The 14,155-nt window shown below is 39.9% G+C and overlaps 2 protein-coding genes across 2 annotated transcripts; both read left to right on the top strand.

Annotated features, from left to right (window-relative positions):
• Nucleotides 1-20: 20 nt before the first annotated feature.
• LOC145483912 (F-box/LRR-repeat protein 12-like) lies at nt 21-4,093 on the top strand. The gene has a single exon (XM_081462480.1). It carries the CDS (start codon nt 333-335, stop codon nt 1,728-1,730), a length of 1,398 nt encoding a protein of 465 aa, XP_081318606.1. The 5' UTR covers nt 21-332; the 3' UTR covers nt 1,731-4,093.
• Nucleotides 4,094-4,152: 59 nt separating this feature from the next.
• On the top strand, nt 4,153-12,645 carry LOC145483914 (protein AAR2 homolog). The gene is made up of 6 exons (XM_081462482.1): nt 4,153-4,602; nt 5,370-5,714; nt 6,846-6,905; nt 7,717-7,815; nt 8,804-8,892; nt 10,759-12,645. The coding sequence occupies exons 1-6, from the start codon at nt 4,272-4,274 to the stop codon at nt 10,906-10,908; spliced, it is 1,074 nt and encodes a 357-aa protein (XP_081318608.1). The 5' UTR covers nt 4,153-4,271; the 3' UTR covers nt 10,909-12,645.
• The last annotated feature ends 1,510 nt before the right edge of the window (nt 12,646-14,155 follow it).

The following is a 14,155-nucleotide window of genomic DNA, read 5'->3' as shown; positions in this document are numbered from 1 at the left end:
ATCGCGGACCTCCAATCAGAGCCCGGAAGCCAGTGGGCATTGGCCCCTCATCCGGCGAAACAATGCAAAGAGCTTTCATAATGAGGTTTACAGTGTTTGGTGATTGTATGGTAGAAACGTGGAGGTCTTTTTCGCGAAGAAAATTTGCTCCTTTTCCAAGAGTACTTCAAATTTTCAGTCGGATATGGCGTGAGTTTTCAACGAGGATATATTGATTGCGATAGCGGAAAACAGTCGCTCGCTGGTTGACGCACGCAAGCTTTCCTCGCGCGTGTGAAAGCTACAACGCCAGCTGCGACATTATAATCTTCAGTAGCATAGTCTCCTTGAAAATGGAGAAACAAATACCCGACTCTGTCATTCTAGAAGTATTCAGGTACCTCTCGAAAAGGGAACTGGGTGTTTTGGCCCAAGTTTGCCGGCGCTGGAGAAGAGTAGCTTACGATCGTTCGCTTTGGTGTGTTGTTGACATGAATGATTTTTGGCCTGCGGTCGATGAAGAGACTTTGTTGATGTTGATCCGGACGCGTTTATCTTCGGTAAAAGCGCTTAATTTGGGCGGCTGTACCCTTACAGCTAAAGTGGCAAAAGAGCTGGCTAAAAGATGCCAGCAACTCCGTAGTCTGGTCTTCTATGGGGCCGAGGTTGAAAGCGAAACGGGACACGAAGGCATACGCGACTTTCCAACAGGTTTAGAACTCATGGATTTGCGCTACTCGTGGGGAAATTTCAAGTTTATGAGGCGATTACCGAGGCATTTTACGCAAATGAGATACGTTGGTCTGGGAATGGACTCATCAGAGAGTCTTGTCCCCGATATATTTGCTAAAATGAGGAACTTGCGCATTCTGGATTGCACGGATTGCGAGACATTGACCGATGACGCACTTCTCAAGGTCTCAATGAATTGTCCGCAGTTGGAATCGATTTGCTTGAACGAATGCAAGAATTATCGAGGCAAATACCTTCATCGGGTCCTTAGTAACTGTAAATTCGTGTCTACACTTCTTATTCGCTTTACAAAGATAACCGATGAAGCTCTGTTGGCGGTAAATTGGGAAAAGACGAAGGTAAAGGAACTTGATTTGACAGGATGCTACTTCGTGACTACAACTGGTCTTTCAAACGTGATTTCTAGGTTGCCCGACATTCGCTACTTCAAAATGAATCAATGTGGTTTTCGACACATTCTTCATTTGAGAATTTACCAAGAAGTAAGACCAACATTAGCCTACAAATGTTTAGAAACTTTAGATCTGCGGTGGAACTTTCTTCTTTCCGCGGAATGTTTGGAGGGCGTACTACAGCAGTCCCCCTCCCTGAGGTACTTGGGGGTCAGTCACTCCCCGAGAATACCCCCGTCGGTCATAGCTGAGATGTTCAAGTTTGTTTCCAAGTTGAGGATCTTGGAATTTGGACCTCTGCGAAAGGAAGCACTTTCAGAGAGCCCTCTAGTACCAAACTTGATTAAAATGTGTCCCCTCATTGAGGCTGTGTCTTTGATCAATTTCAAGCTCATTGATGATGCTGATGCCGACTTGGTTCAGGAGCTTAGAGACAAATGTAAACATATCCGGGAAGTGAAACTGTGTAGTCCTCGCATTGAGCATGTGGCTATTGGAAACAGTGGAGAGACCATCACTGTAGAGCGACTGCTTATCAAAATGGAGAGTCTGCTGCCAAGCCCAGAAAATACACTTGGCAAAGTTATCAACAAATTACACGTTTAGGTAGCTTTTACTCTTAATGAAGTAGATCTTCATTGTATATTATTACCAGATGTTACAGGAAAAAATTTGATGCTCACTCCATTTTCATGATTTGTCACCTAGTTAGGGCATTTATATACAGGAGCTTGTCAACTTATTGAATGAGTTGGTACGCAGTCCTAAATGAAATTTTCATCTTTTTTTGGTGAACAGAATCATATTATTGGTTTGTTACATGTAATCCTTAGTTAATCTGGGTTAAATTCTCTTATTTCCATTTGTATAGACTCAGAATGAGAAACTTCATAAAGTGATTTCAATCTTATATCTTAATCAGCACGTTAAAATAATTTACCGACATTTTCAGATGAATCTTCCGTGACAAATTTTCAGGTTAAAAACAGCCCTTTGCCAAACCTATCAGAGTACTTCTCCATACATGTTCCTATGATATTTAAGTCATCAATTTTTGTGATGCAACCATATTGATATACTGGTTCTTTTTCTGAGTGTTTGGTTTCATAGTAAACCTGCCTAGTTAATCTGACTTTGTTTACAGCTGAAATTTGGTGTTACATAATATTTCTATTTTTATGAGGATTGCGTAACAATAGTATAAGACTGAACTAGTCAAGTTGACAATTTTGGGTAAAAATGCTGGGGTCACTTTTGTTCACAGAGATTTTTTTCTGTTCCCCTCCATAATTCTCTGAAAGAGGTGAACGTAATACAGTATCCAAATTCTACTATGACTGATGTTAAAGCAAAGTGTTTAAAAGCATTAGTAGAACAAATTTGCATAAGTTGTTTAAGTACCTTAAGCATTATTTATCCAGAATTGTGTGTAGTGTAGTGTATTTGTGAATTAATTTCTTGTTTTGCTTTACAATGCCATCTTTTCAGCAGGCAGACTTGCCAAAATTTTCAGTTCTTACATGTACATGTACATATATACATGAAATATACCCAAAGTGTTAGTAACTAAAAAGTGATTTCAGCTAAGAAACCCATTTTTCTTTCCTAATTTAGAATCATGATTCACACAATTTGGTGAAATAATTTTTGAGTTTTTTAAGTAAAAGCCTGTCATAAGACCATCAAAATGAGAGCCTTTGAGCTGTTCTAACATATAATACTGTTTGTATGCTGTACAGAGTAGTTCTAACTTTTAAGTCTGTGGATAAATCTCTGACAATTGAAAACTGTGGAGCAGTACTTTTTTTCCCCAGGGAAAAGATTAGAGAAATATGCAAAGCTCTTTTTTGCTTTAGTTTTGTTTAGAGGTAAAGAGTTAATAACATTTTTTTTCAACTTGTCAGAGACTACAAAATGTAGTTTCAGTATTTTTTTTCTTTTCAGTATTTGAGGTTTTGGGAAGTGTTACCTTGGGATCTTGTAATCCTAACTAAAATCTTTTATTATCCCAAGGATGTAGATGTAAAGAATAAGTCATAGGAAAGCATTACTTCTCCACTATCATTGCAATCTCCGTAGGTTACCCCCATACAAAAACTATAAGAAACTTTCAGCTGTGTTTCTCTTCCTAAACAAACTGGCATTGTAAAGCAAAACAAGGATTGCTGTAAAGAGAAAAAATATATATATACTTTAGGACTGGATCCTAAAGATTTAGTTCAAAATGTTGAAAATTTGTAATTACAAACTAAAACATTTAATGCAATGTATTTATATTGTATAATTTGTAATTACCATTTAATATTAAACAAAATCACAATATTAGTATCATACGAGTGATGTGGCTCAAACTATGGAAATGAACGTTTTGAAGAGCTATTAAAAAATTATTATACATAGTGGTCTTGTCGTAATTCATAGCAGTATTATTCTTTGTATAGAACAGTATTATTTAAATCTACTTCTTAGCATCCATCAGATCTAGTTGCAAACCTGTGTTAGCTACTAGCTTAGAAAGACTGAGAGTCCCCAGTTGTCCCTTTGCGTAACTCTTTGACATGACCCGTGATCAAAAGACGAATAATAAACTTAATAATATTATTTGCAGTGGAGTAAAACTGATGCAAAATCTAAACAGTGACATGAAATTTGTAAGACTGCCAGTTCTGAGATCATTGATATTAAAGTGCCAAATTTATAGGCAGTTGGAAAAATCTTGCCATTCACAATTTACCATGAAGGGTTGATGATCTGTTGTATTTCGCCTTTTCTCTGTTGTTCCCTATTAATAAATTCCATTGTTTACCCAAAACGTTTTGTCAAAGAACCCGTAAATAGCAGATATACCCGTTGCTCTTTCCAATTAGTGTCAGAAACATCCCTCGTTCTCTTGAAATAATTCATCACGTTCCCTGGCCTTGTGCCCCAAAACCATGGAAAACTCCGGGAACCTCTCCAGCACGTCATCTTTGCCCCGGAGTCTGGACACTAGAGTCCAGATTTCCTCTCGGTCAAAATGGCGGACGTTTTTCGTACGTTGTTGCTTTAGCTGGTGTTGGTAAAACTCGCTCAGTATCGAGCTTTAAAAGTTGTGGAAATAATTTTGAAAACCCAGTTCATCATTTTTTCACGTCTTTAAATCAATTAATGATGGCTGAAATGGATCCTGAAGTCGCCAAGCGCCTGCACAACGAAGGAGCGACTTTGATAGTTTCGGACGTTCCCGAAGGCACAGAATTCGGCATTGATTACTTCTCGTGTAACGTTGGTCCTCGCTTTAAAGGAATTAAAATGATACCTCCTGGGCTTCATTTCATATACTATAGTGCAGTAAACAGAGGAGGACAAAGCGCTCCCAGAACAGGCTTGTTCTTGTTCTCCAAGCGTCAAGATGTGTTTGTGCTGAGGTGGGATCCATCAACTGAAGACGTGGTCGAGGTAGACGTTAATGAAGAAGAAAAAGATAAATACAGACAAGGTATCAACACTCACTTCTCCTCACTTGGGTTACCTTTTTTTTTTTCGTGTTAAGTCCTTACCGTACTTGTTGAAAACATATGGATGGTGAAGAATAAGGTTTGGATAACCTTTTCTATTGATCCCTTCTTTTAATAAGTGCAAATTTGAACTTAAAACTTTTCACTTATTTCTTTAAAAAATTCAATCAACCGTTTACATGAGGATTGTAAACTCTTCACAAAGGGGTAAGACGAATCATGTAGGCAAGTTGTCTTGCCTCAGCAGGTAGGGTGACCCAGGCACTTAGGCTCACCCCCAGAAGGGGGGGACTCCCATATGTAAAGAACAGAGTTGCTCATTGTACCTTTTAGTGGTTAAAAAAAGCGGTTTTGGTACCTCTTAGATTTTTTTCGGTATCTTTTAGGGTATTGGTGCCTCTAAAGATGGAAAGAATTTTCAAGCCACACCCACAAAACAGGATCTAATGGTACCTCTTAGGGTTTGTAACAAGCACCCACGTCCTTTTTAAAATGGAGTCCACCTGGGAGACTCGCCCAGCTGGGACAACTCACGGCATACCAAATGTCACCTAATACCTAGATGTTAGATTTTAAAGCAGAAGTTTATATTAAATTTAGAAAAATTAATTTAATGGAACCCACAGTGATCGAATGACCAAAGGAAACCCAAAGAAAAGGGGATCCTGCAATATCCAACCCTTCCTTACTTTCATTTTAAACTGATTGTTGAATACATGTATTAACTGCTTCTGGACTTTGTTTTAAGGTTTACAAGAAATGGACACCTTCCTTGGTCCTTATCCATATGAACACTTTAAAAAATGGGTCTCCCTGACCAACCATATAACTAAAGATTTACTAGAGAGAGTTCAGCCTGTATGCAAAAAGATATCATCTGTTACTGAACTAGCGCAAGAATCTTTGCACACAAGGAGTAAGACTTCAGAATCTGTGGACACTGTTTCTTCAATTACGCAGAATCAAGAAACTCTGATCAGATTTTCTGAGATTCCCAAGCAGAGATATCCAGATGGTGCATCACCTGTGGAAATCAGCAAGTACAGTATGGACAGTAGTTATGCACTCCATGGCTTAATAAACCACATGAAAGGTGAGCTGTTTCATGAATTTTACACCGATCAGTTAAAAAAACAGACTGCAGACCAGGGCAAAAATGCTGACTGAGGGTAAAATGCAGACTGCAGACTTTTCAACTGAAATCGTGTTACCATTTACATCATTGAAAGCTAACCGTACACAGGCTAACCACAGGGTTATTCAGGCTAACCAGAGTGATATTCAGGCTAACCAGAGTGCAGACTTTCATAACAAGTAGCCAGAATAACCCTGTTTATGGTTAGCACTCGATAATGGAACTAGCATGATATATACGTAAAAAGTCTGTAGTCTGCCGTCTGCATTTTACCCCTAGTCTACAGTCTTAATTTTACTCTCAGTCTGCATTCTACACCCAGTCTGCAGTCTGCAGTCCACAAATCTTATACACAACAAAAAAGAGAACTTACATGTAGTGAGTCTGCTCCAGTTTTGTTAATTATAGGTCAGACTGCTGAGTTCAGTTGCAGAATTTTTAGTTCCCCAAAATTCTAGGCTCTGTTCCATTGACTAAACATGAACAGAAAACTCAGACCTGCATATTATGAAACACTAGAAAATGAGCCCAAGTTTTGTATTAGCAAATAGTTAACGAGGTCAGGGTTGCCACAGTCAGGGAAAATTAGATTTTATTCAAGGTCAGGGAAGAGTCCTGGGGAGTTTTGTATAAGGTCACGGAGTTTCTAAATCCCTGTTCAAAGTCAGTGAAAAGTCAGGGAATTTTATCTTAAGTTTTGCAAATTATCTGAGCCATCCTTATTTTTGTTAATGTATGGCCAGAATAGTCATCCTGCAGGGTCAGTGAAAATTGTTTACAGCCAGTGAAAAGTCAGGGATTTTTTTGTTGTCGTTCCAGTGTGTGGCAACCCTGGAGGTGCAGCCAAGATGACTATCACTCATAGAAAACAAGGGCATGATTCCAAAGATTGTTTAGGTCACATGAATGTCTTTTCAGACTGTACAAGCTTCCAGTGATTAGCAAAGTTTTAATTTCACTCAACCTCATAAGTAGCCCATGTAACAGCTTAGCTAGCCTATGTAAGGGAGGGAGATCATATCAAGGACTTGGATATTATTCAAATTGCACTATTGACCACTAGTCTCCTTTGTGCTTCTTTCATCCAAGACAGGAAGGAAATTCTTGCTGAACTGCAGTTTGCCTTTGTGTGTTTCTTAGTAGGCCAAGGTACTGGTGCATTGTATAGATGGCAATCATAGTGGAAAATACGAATGACTTTGTTTTTAACCTTTTGGGCCTTTTCTTTAATTGGTCCATAGCTTGTACAACCTCCAATAAAGCACCAATATTTTTCTAATACGGACCAAACAACCTAGTTCAATTAAGTGTTTAATTTAATATTAGTATTATTATATTTAGCTCCTATGCAACCTTGCTGACAAAAACACCCATTTTCTTCAAACTCACAAATTTTACAGCACTTTTTAGAAGAAAGTTGTTTCAGCCAAAATTGTCAGCCAAGCATGATTTAAAAATCATTTCTTGTCTTATTGAAATAGATAAAAAATTCCTTTATATGATTTTTAAGAAAAGAAAACTGGTGTAACTAATTTGCAAGCCATCCATCTTCACTATCGCACTTAACAAAATTATGCCCTAAAAATGCATCTCTTGGTTTTCCAAATTTTCCCGAAGATGGATGCATGCATGCATGCCCCTAAATAACCTCCCTAATGGCCGTCTGGCTTATCTTCAGTCACTCACGCATGCCATGTTGCCAAGTGGTTAGGGTGTCAGACTTGAAATCCGGAGATTACTCCCTAAAGGGCCTACCCCACCCACTATTTTTGATGACCTACATCTTTCACACAAGTGATGTTTTAAAACTGCTATTATTCATTGCTTAATTTTTAATATTCTTTTATGTTAAATCTATGTAGCAATATACTGCACTTATCTGCCTCACTTACTATCTGCCACTGATATATCTGCATTTTTTGTTTTTTGTTTTGTTTTTTTTTTTTCATTTTCTGGATAGTGTATGATGCATTTGAGCACTGGAAAAAACTCCTCGATCTGCTGTGCAGTTGTGATGAAGCTTTGTCAACATATAGTGACATATTCGATGCTCTGATAGGTAGTTTTAGGAATACTGTCTAATCATTACCATATTATATGTATTTTGTCTTCCACTAAATACCCATACCACCTTGTGGAAGTCTGGGGTCTCCAACCCCTCTGGAAGTATCCAATTTAGCCAACAGTTATGTGTAGATATTTCCTGGTTCTGTGCACAATATGATTTTCAGATAGAAAATTATTGATTGGGGAAAAAAAATTGTGGTGGTCTGTTAAGGTGCTGTATGGCCTTATGAATCCCACATTCTGGGCTCTCAGTTCTAGGTACTAGTAACAGGGTCGTTGTGGTGTGTTCTTGGGCAAGGCATATTACCTGAACAATCTCTCTCTCCTTCCAAGCAGCCAGGATGTTCAAAACTGGTTAATGCTCATGTGCAATTTATGAACAATTTGTGGGCTTTGAGATAAGTCAAGTTGAAAAACTGCAGAACATAGAAAGCATCGCCATAAAAAAACAAAACTGAAATCAAAGTAACCCATGTAGCTGGTGGGATTTCACATGCAAGTGGTTTGTTTCAGGTGGGGTGAGGTTGGGGAAAGGGTAGCAATGCTCTTAATAGGCAGCAGAAACTGTTGTCTAGTAACTGCCGCACCAATTAATCGTCTGGCTTTTTTATCCAAGAACGGCAGTGGTCTCATGGTGGGTGCACTCGACTCTGAATCAAGTGGTCCGGGTTTGAGCCCTGGCCGGGGACATTGTGTTGTGTTCCTAGGCAAGACACTGTACTCTCACAGTTCCTCTCTCCACTCAGGTGTATAAATGGGTACCGGTGAATTTAATGCTGGGGAGTAACCCAGTGATGGACTAGCATCCAGGGGGGAAGTAAAAATATTGAATCCTAGTCACTTCGTGCTACAGAAACCACACTATCTTTTTTATCCCAAGGATTGCAACAGACCAGCTGAACACTGTTCTGACCTATTGCTGATTTGATATTAGCAACATTTTTTATTAGGCTAACACAGTGATTATTTTTCTTGACTAGGTGTCTTGTACTTTCAAGTTCTGGAAATTCCAAAAGATTTCTTTGTGGACATTGTATCAGCAAATAATTTCCTGACCACAACTTTGCAGGTGAATCTCAAGCGTGTATAAATAAACACTTAATAACTGGCCCCAAGAGAAACAGTGGGTTTTGTTTCCCCGAGACCCTCAATGTTCCGCTTGGCTTCGCCTCGGGGAACATCGAGAGTCTTGGGGAAACAAAACTCACTGTTTTACTTGGGGCCAGTCATTAAGTGTTTTGTTATACTTCCCAACTCAAAAATAGAGCAAACTGCGAGAAAACATATTTGCTTGCCGCCGGCTGGCATTCAAATTTGCCGCGGTTTCAAGGTGCACGTCCTGATCACGAGCAAGTCCAAAGTTTAATTTGTTGTTTCCCTTGGGAGTTAGTGAGTTTTGACCCGTGACACGTGACACGTTCTCCTCCAATCAGAAAACTTGTTTAAGTTGGAAGTTACAACAATATGAAATGTAAACGAGGAAGCTTGACAGTTGAGCGGCTTTCGTCAGAAAGTTCCTGAGCACCATGATGTCCCCGCGTGATGCGTAAAAAAACCCGCTACAGTACAAATTTTCAACAAACAAAGTGAGACAGGATGGGTGTGTACCACTTGACAACATTTGAAATCGGCCTTTCCACAAATCCCGATATTTTGGGGGGATTTTTAGGAGTTTCCGAGATATTAAGAAAATATTATTTAATAAGATATTTAACCATATGAGGAAGTAGCAGATCCCATTAAAATAGTGCTCAATACACATATAGTGTAGAGCTGAGTATATGAGTAATAACGAAGAGGCAAGATTTGCTGTTACTCCGAGTTTCGTGCTTACGCAAATACTGTCTGATGAGTGCGTAAGCACGAAACTCGGAGTAACAGCAAATCTTGCCTCTTCGTTATTACTCATATAATAAGATATTTAGAAAGTTAGGGATATTTAGAAGTATTCGTAGTTTTGGGGGGCTTAGCTCTGTGTTTTCCTCGCTATTTTCTTGGTACAATACTCCATCTATGTCAGTTCAGTGATTTCCCACTCGAAAAATGTATTCCACGTCACTAAAACCGCTAAAAGCAGCAATTTTATTTTTAAAATGGCGGATGTTGGTAGCATCGAAGTGCCAGTATCTTCTTCCTCAATTCCTACTACTGCAAGAAAAGTTTGAAAATCTCAGCCTAAGTGATTCAAAATCGGTTTATTTTTGAAACAGAAATAAGAGACATTCAAAGGGCTTTTCCGAGATATTTGGGAAACATTTTTGTGATATTTGGATTTTTTTAGAATTTCCGGGGAGATTTTCAGGCGATTTTACATGATATTTGTGGAAAAGCCTGATTTGAAAACCTTCCAGTAGTAAAGAATGTGCCAATTCATTTCCCACCAGAGCCGAATTGTTCAAAAGCCGGTTAAACGCTAACCCAGGATTAAAAGTTAACCGAAGAGTCAATTTTTCTTGTATCAAAATGTTTTTCACTGCTTCTGTTTTGTGTAGTTTGAGATTATTCAAACTTAAAACTGAAGAACAAACAATATAAACAGAAACGTCAGCGAAAAGTTACAAAATTGAAATCAAAATTATCGCTAACCTTGGGTTAGCTTAATCGGGCTTTGAACAACCCGACCCAGAACGACTGTGTATTTCATCAAGGAACATAGGACTGGTGTGAAAAAGCGAATGGTACAATGATTTTCCGATCATTCCGGTAAAATCGAGAAGAGAGGAATACCTCTGCATGAAGATATTTTAAGTTTGTCCGCCAGAAAAAGTGGTTTTCCCATACAAATGGAAACGGTTTTCCCATACAAATGGAAAGCACCCTTCATAACATCGTACTGACGCGACAACTCTATCTTATTCGCCATTTTTTCCCCGACTTTGCCCAACTCTGCTCTCTGTTTCCCTGGACTAACTCCATGCCTGTTTGCTTCTTCTAGGTTTTTTTCTCCAACGTAGAGTCTTCAACAACTGTTGACAAAAAGCTAGTGGAGAAGGCACTGCGATTCCGGCAGCATTTAACCAAACGATTCAACTGGGATTTTGAAAGTGAACCTGAAGAGTTCGCACCAGTCGTGGTTGAAACATGAAATAGTAGTCTCCTAGATGAAAGTAGTTTGAAACTGATCACCGTGTCCGATGCGGCCTTAAGCCACGTCCACACTACAAAAGGAGGAATTTGAAAACGTAGCTTTCACTTTGAGAACGCATCAAATGTTTTCCGTCCACACTACGCCGGAGGAATTTTTAAAAAAGTGCAGCAATCACAGGTCATTTTGGATTTGCGTTTGAGGAAAACTCGGGCAGGAAAATCACATGACTGTTGTGACGCCATCGTTTCCGAAAGGCCCCGTTTTCAACTGGCATTTTGCGTCCACACACGAAAACGAAAAGCCGGCGTTTTCAAATTCCTCCGGTTTGAAGAGCGTTTTCGAAAAGCTCCGTTTTTGCGACGGATTAGTGTGGACGGTAGGCCTAACCGTAGAAATAAAGCTGCGTTTGAAAATTTGTGCGGCGTAATGTGGACGCTGTGTTAGTAGTCAATGACGATGTCATGGATTGACTGACTGGGGACTGGACTCCCTGATCTTAGACAGGAACTTTATCTTATTTCCAAAACTGTCCAGTTTTCAATCCATAGTCCGAAAGAGGTTTAGGGCTCCAGAGCAGTTTTGTACCAGCTCGTGACTAGCTTTGGACTCCGAGCTCCGAGCTCCGAGCTCCGAGCTACGAGCTCCGAGCTACGAGCTCCGAGCCCCAAAGCAAAACCCTCAAATCTCTAGAGATCCACCTTTCAGGGCCCTGATCAGCCCATTGAGGAGAGTCTACAATGTGCTTTAACGGCTCCGTTTAGTTACGACCCCAATTAAGAGTCTCGATGGGATTTAACTGAGAGCTGAGAACTGGTAACATTTTAGCTGTCAGTTGAGGAATGACGCGTGTTTTAACCTATACCTGGGATTTGAGGGGTTGAGGTACGCAAAATATACTCTGTGATACAGTAGAACCCGTTAATCCGGCCACCAGCAGGCCACAAAAATCTGGCCGTATTAACGGGGTGGACGTATTAAAGGGGTCCTTGAAATGAGAAAATGAGACAGCTTTTTTTCGGGCGAGAATAAAGTGCCCGTGGTAACGGGGTGACCGTACTAACGGGGTGGTCGTAAGGCGAGGTTCCACTGTAGCTGAGAAATTGTCTCAAATTTAACTGATAACGAGATTCCAGACCTATATCGCCTTTATGTAGTCGTCCGTCCGTCCGGGTTAGGTGCACTTTAATAACCTGTGTTGGTATGACCCTCTGTCCTGCATGCTGCAACCAAGAAGCGGAAGTGACTATTCCAGCTTACGTCCAGCACCAGACCTAATTCCGCACCCGTCGCACCCACCCCAGAGGTTTATTCCACTACAGGGATCATGCGATACGATTCAGTTGTTGGCCGAGAACAAATACTGATTGGAACAACTTACCGCTGAGATAATTACATCCAATTCATTAAGTCATTCAAGTCAGCTTTGAGCAAGACACCGTTAGCATAGTTCTCTGTGGGTTTTTTTTTTTTTTATCACCGCGTGCACCAATTAATTTGTTTTTACCTATTAGTATATTTATTTCCTTATTTTCTTTTTATACAACGTGCTAACCTTCCTGATAGGTTATTTCAAGTTAAGAATGTACATGTAATAATAAATAATAATAATTGTCGCGGCTAATCGCCGTCGCAAAGTACAGCAACGACGCAGCTCAACAAGGTCGAACCGAAAGCATACATTGGCGCCTCTGGCAGCCGCTATACGGTCCATGGAGCACAGCTTACAGCCAGTTGGAATCAGCTGTATGTTGGTTTTTGCTGAGGGGGGAAAACCGGAGAATCCGGAGAAAAACCCTCGAAGCAGAGAAGAGAACCAATACAAACTCAACCCACTTATGGCGTCGGGTCCGGGAATCGAACCCGGGCCACATTGGTGGGAGGCGAGTGCTCTCACCACTGCGCCATCCCTGCTCCCCTAGTAGGAAAAACTTCTGTATTTGATATTGTTTTCTTTGTATCTGAGTCTCTTTTGGGAATTGTGAGACAAAAGAACTTAAAAAATTTACAGTTTTGACCCGAAAGCCTCGGATCCATGTTAAAATATTGACATATCGAAAGTGGCCCATGATTTGCGAAGCTCTCCAAAGTTTAGCTGCATCCTAAGCATTGTTTCTTTACAATAGGCTTTTGTATTCGAAAAATACGTATGAGTCATCTTTATTCAAAAGCCCATCGTTAATCTGGCACTGATTCGCAGTATTTTTTAAAATAGTATAAATTCGCAAATGCGAGTAACTCAAGGTATTTAAATCACGTGATAGTCTCATCTGAAAAAAAAGCCTACAGGCTCAGTCTGTGTATACCCTCGGTCACTGCCTCCCTAAAAATGGCTGGATAATTTTTTGGAGAGGCGCTTGCATAACCTTGGATAAATGCAATATATTGTATTTAATAGTGTTAACTAATGGTGTGTTTTTTAGCTTCGTACATTGATACCGACATAAATTACCGTTTCCCTGGCGTTCATTCGAGCATGATATTAAGTCAAGCATCCAAGCGAGAATGCAAACCTGACGAGTGATATTAATTTCCGCAATGGAAAAAAAGCACCGCAGAATCTGTCCACATTCACGAAAAGTTATTTTAGAACAGTTATTTTTGCGACGGAGTCAGTTGCATGCGGTATGTTCGCGGTTTTTTCTCCCCCACCCCCCCCCCTTCCCCCACCCCCCTATTGTCATAACATGATGTTGACTGTGGTCGATTTACTGCATCGTAGAATTCGTATTGGCTATACAGGTTTTATGCCTTCTCAGCCTGCCCCATGAATAAATCACCTCACACTGCAGGCAAAAGATTCTAGCTGCATTAATTGAAGATTAATCTTGATATACATAGTTTAGTTCTGGAAAGGTACTGCTCAAGGAAACGTGTGAAAAATTAACTAGCAATGCAAAAGGGAAGGAGGTGGGACTTCAAAACATTTCTTTGCACTCAAGAATATCAGGGCGAAAGGCGCACAACTGATTTGTTTGGTCACGTGACCTGTACATAACTCGAGAGGGGGTTTAATATAACTGTCATTAGATTCTCCCCAAGAACCAATACCACTCATTCAAAATCAGGAAGGAAAGAAATAAAATTCTGTTTCCGGGGCAAACATTTTACGTACTCATGCACAATAGTAATATTTGAAACTCGACTCAGTTCCCATTTTTGAAACGTTTTTATTCCATCCGGTATCACCCTTATCAGCGCGCCAAACATGCATGCAAATATAATACGGTCTTTGTATTACCAACTC

Source organism: Orbicella franksi, chromosome 4, assembly GCF_964199315.1.
Source record: "Orbicella franksi chromosome 4, jaOrbFran1.1, whole genome shotgun sequence".
Lineage (NCBI taxonomy): Eukaryota > Metazoa > Cnidaria > Anthozoa > Scleractinia > Merulinidae > Orbicella > Orbicella franksi.
Note: the sequence above shows the minus strand (reverse complement) of the source record. Positions and strands in the feature narration are given on the sequence as shown.